The sequence below is a fragment of the Cryptomeria japonica genome, chromosome 8 (assembly GCF_030272615.1).
Source record: "Cryptomeria japonica chromosome 8, Sugi_1.0, whole genome shotgun sequence".
Classification (NCBI taxonomy): domain Eukaryota; kingdom Viridiplantae; phylum Streptophyta; class Pinopsida; order Cupressales; family Cupressaceae; genus Cryptomeria; species Cryptomeria japonica.
Window position 1 is genome coordinate 732370723 of NC_081412.1, and position 3541 is coordinate 732374263.

Below are 3541 nucleotides of genomic sequence, written 5' to 3' on the forward strand. Positions count from 1 at the left end.
TTAATGAATCTTCTTTTGAAAAGTACATAGATTTTAAAAATTTATTTTTATGTTTTCATTATTTGTACTTCAAAATAAGAAATAGATTGGTAATCATAAGTCATTTCTAATAGAAAGATCACTTATAATCATATAAATAGAATACAAACATTTTCATTTAATTTGTTTCACATCTTAAAAAATTTCAAGAGATAGTATATTTTGTCAAATGTAAGTATGATTTTAATTTTATTAAAACATTATTTAGGTTTCTCATATTATCTATTATCTTTTTGCATTTGATTGTTTGTATACTTCTATGCATTCTTCTCTTTAAAATTATGTAAGAAATAGATTGGTGATCACAACTCAGTTGACTTTTAATCATATAATTATAATACCATCATTTTCATAACTTGTTTCACATCTTAAAATTTTTGAAATAACATATTCTGTCATTTGTAAATATGATCCTAAATTTATTAAAAATATTATTAATTGATTATGTCCACAACTGATTATAATAACTATATAATTTTTACATAAACAATACCAATTACAAATTAAAAAAATGTGTTAATGCAAATGGCCACTTCAATTTGGAACACATTCCAAAACAGCAATACGAATCGTTTTACACCGTCAATTTTGCAATAAATGACTACGATTGACTAACATGTCACTATCACACTCTAAGAAAGGTCTAGTTTGAAGTTTGAAGTTAAAATCACTTCGGCCTCCAATTCCAGACATAATGTCCGTACATATAAGAAAACATACAAATGTATTAATAATGCATTGTGATTGAGACCTTGGCGAAAAAACACATAAATTCCACATCCCACTTATTTCAAGATTATTATAGTCCAAGATATCCCACTTAAGATTTTTAAGAGTCGGTATGTTGTGACAATACATGGTAACAGGCTCCATGTTCGTAGTCACATGAACAAAGTATCTTAGTCGACGAATGACGTTTGTTCTGTCCCCCCTTACAAAATTATGTCCACTTAAATATATATTAATTATTGGCCTGCGATTCTGGACTATGACGTCATCTGGTATGCCTTAAATATATATTAATTATTGGCCTGCGATTCTGGACTATGACGTCATCTGGTATGCTTTATTTAAATAATCAATACTTTCTTTACTATGAACCTATACAGATGTATAATAATTAACGTTATAACCCCCCTGTTAGCTTATTGATTTGTATACTCATTCACACATAAACTGAAGCCTTGCTTATCATAAGAAACTTAACTTTATTATAGCAAATATCACTTAAATAAAACACAACATTGCTTATTTAGAAGAGGCTCAGAAGCTCAGAGATTCTTTGATCTATGCCTTAAGACGTTCAACATTGTTAATAGCTAGTAGTCACAATGTTCCCCATTTCTTGAGGGGATCAGCAAAACATGAAGTTAACCTGAAAAGATGAAAGGCACAACAAATGAAATTAGTTTGGATTAGCAAAACCAGCAAATGCACAACAAATGAAATTAGTTTGGATTAGCAAAACTAGCAAATGCACAACAAATGAAACCAGTTTCAATATATTTTCCATCACTTTTATACAACTCTTAACAAAATACAAACATTGCTAACATATATAGATCCAAATGCTGCAAGCTTTCTGTACTTAAATAGTGGCTAAAACCAAGGACTGTAACTATTCAAGGTTAGATAATGTTAAAAACGCAACAAACATTGAAATGCAGAGCAAAGATTCAAAGCCAAAGTTGAAGAGAAAGTTATAAACAGTGAAAAATATCTAACATGATAAGAACATATTGCTGAAACTCACCTCATAGCAATAGCTACCCACTTTATATGGCAGCGCCAGAGTTGCTTAGTAGGGGGGAGGAGGAGACTTGTAGTGGTACTGATGGGGAGGTGGGTATACTGGGGATTTAGCATGAGGAGGTGGGTAAATGGGCACAGGCTTAGGCGGTGAAGGAGTGACAACAGGAGTCTTAGGTGGAGATTTATACTCTGGTGGGGATACTGGTGGCTTGGGATGGGGGACAGGAGGAGATTTTTTGGGTGAGCTATAAACTGGTGAGGGAGGAGGGTGTGATGGCTTGGGTGGAGTGTAAACTGGTGAAGGAGGTGGATGTGATGGCTTTGGGGGTGTGTAAACTGGTGGAGACTTCTTTGGAAGTGGTGGTGGTGGGGACTTGTAAGCATAAGGGGGAGGAGAAACTGGCTTAGGTGGAGGCTTGGGCTTCACAACAGGTGTCTTTGGTGGTGGCCTCACAACAACAGGAGGTTTAGGAGGTGGCTTCACAACAACAGGAGGCTTTGGTGGTGCCTTCACTGGTGGCTTAGGGACAGGGGATGGGATGTGGACTGGTGGAGGAGGAGACTTGTATTGGTATGGCTTTGGGGGACTTGTGTGGTATGTTGCATTTGATGGTATCGCAGTGAGAATGGAACCTACAACCAAAATGAGCAAGAGATTACAGCTGAAACTCATCTTTCCCATCTCTGACCTACAGGAAGGAATAGCTCGGACTGATGAATCAATGGGAATGAGATGATATTTATAGGCATATGTAAGAAGTCTCTTGATGAGTTACGTGGTATTTAGTAGCGTGTGAAGTGGGCCGGGCTCTGGGAAAGCATGTGGGGTTTTTGTTTCTTCTGCATTTTTTAAAAGAATCTGTAATGGTTTGCCATAAGGCCTGATCCGGTGGAGTAAGTGATCCAGGCTGTTAATGAAGATAGAAAGGGACTTGAAACAACTGAGATTAGGTCGATTAGGGTGAGTATCGATGTTTTATGTTTTTAATTCTATAGATAAGGTACGGTTGCTTATGATCTCTGAACTTGCTTTCAAGACTGTCGGTGAATGCATTCCTCTCCTCCACAAAAATTCAAATTTATTTTTAGAGTCAAAATTGGCTGGCAATTAACCATAGCTAATCAACATATTCCTCCTAATTAACCATAGCTAATTAACCAATTACTCCTCATTAACCATAGCGGTGAAGTTTTGGGACTACACCATTATGATCCCGTGTTGCCCGTTCCCAATACTTAGTGGACTTTCCTCTCTTTCCTCCCAATTAGGTAACCATATCATTTTTTAATTTTTAAAAATTTGTCCGACCTCCTTATTAAATCCAAAAGCAAAAAAAGTTAAATTGTCTCGGGAATTTCCTGTTCTCAAAGTACCGTGGGTGGGTGGAGTGTCTATTCTGGTTTTAAAAAGACAGTACGGATTGACTAACACGTGTGTTAGTCGCGCGTTTTACACTGTCGATTTTGCAGTTAACGGTTGCGATTGACTACCCTGTCACTAACACGTTGTACGACAGGTCTGTTTTGGAGCTAGAATAGCCACGACCGGGTGGAGGATGGTAAATTTGTCTTCAAAAGGCCTTTTATTTTCTCCCTTGAATTTTTAACTTTTAACTTAATAATTTTAATTTTATTTATTTATTATAAACATAATTATTGTCTGTGATGACTTAGTGTTAAGTAGTCTCTTGTGATGACTTAGTGTTGAGTAGTCTCTTGTAATTTTCTCTAACAATCTTTATGCTATCCT

General features: G+C 35.8%; 1 protein-coding gene across 1 annotated transcript; it reads right to left on the reverse strand.

The window, feature by feature from the left end:
* Nucleotides 1–1227: 1227 nt before the first annotated feature.
* LOC131028500 (extensin) lies at nucleotides 1228–2540 on the reverse strand. The gene is made up of 2 exons (XM_057958781.2): nucleotides 1793–2540; nucleotides 1228–1414 (listed from the first exon to the last, which is right to left on the reverse strand). Exon 1 carries the CDS (start codon nucleotides 2471–2473, stop codon nucleotides 1838–1840), a length of 636 nt encoding a protein of 211 aa, XP_057814764.2. The 5' UTR covers nucleotides 2474–2540; the 3' UTR covers nucleotides 1228–1414; nucleotides 1793–1837.
* Between the last annotated feature and the right edge of the window lie 1001 nt (nucleotides 2541–3541).

What these genes read in the sequence shown, in the direction of transcription:
- LOC131028500 (XM_057958781.2), bottom strand. Translation starts at nt 2,473, where the DNA reads ATGGGAAAGATGAGTTTCAGCTGTAATCTCTTGCTCATTTTGGTTGTA.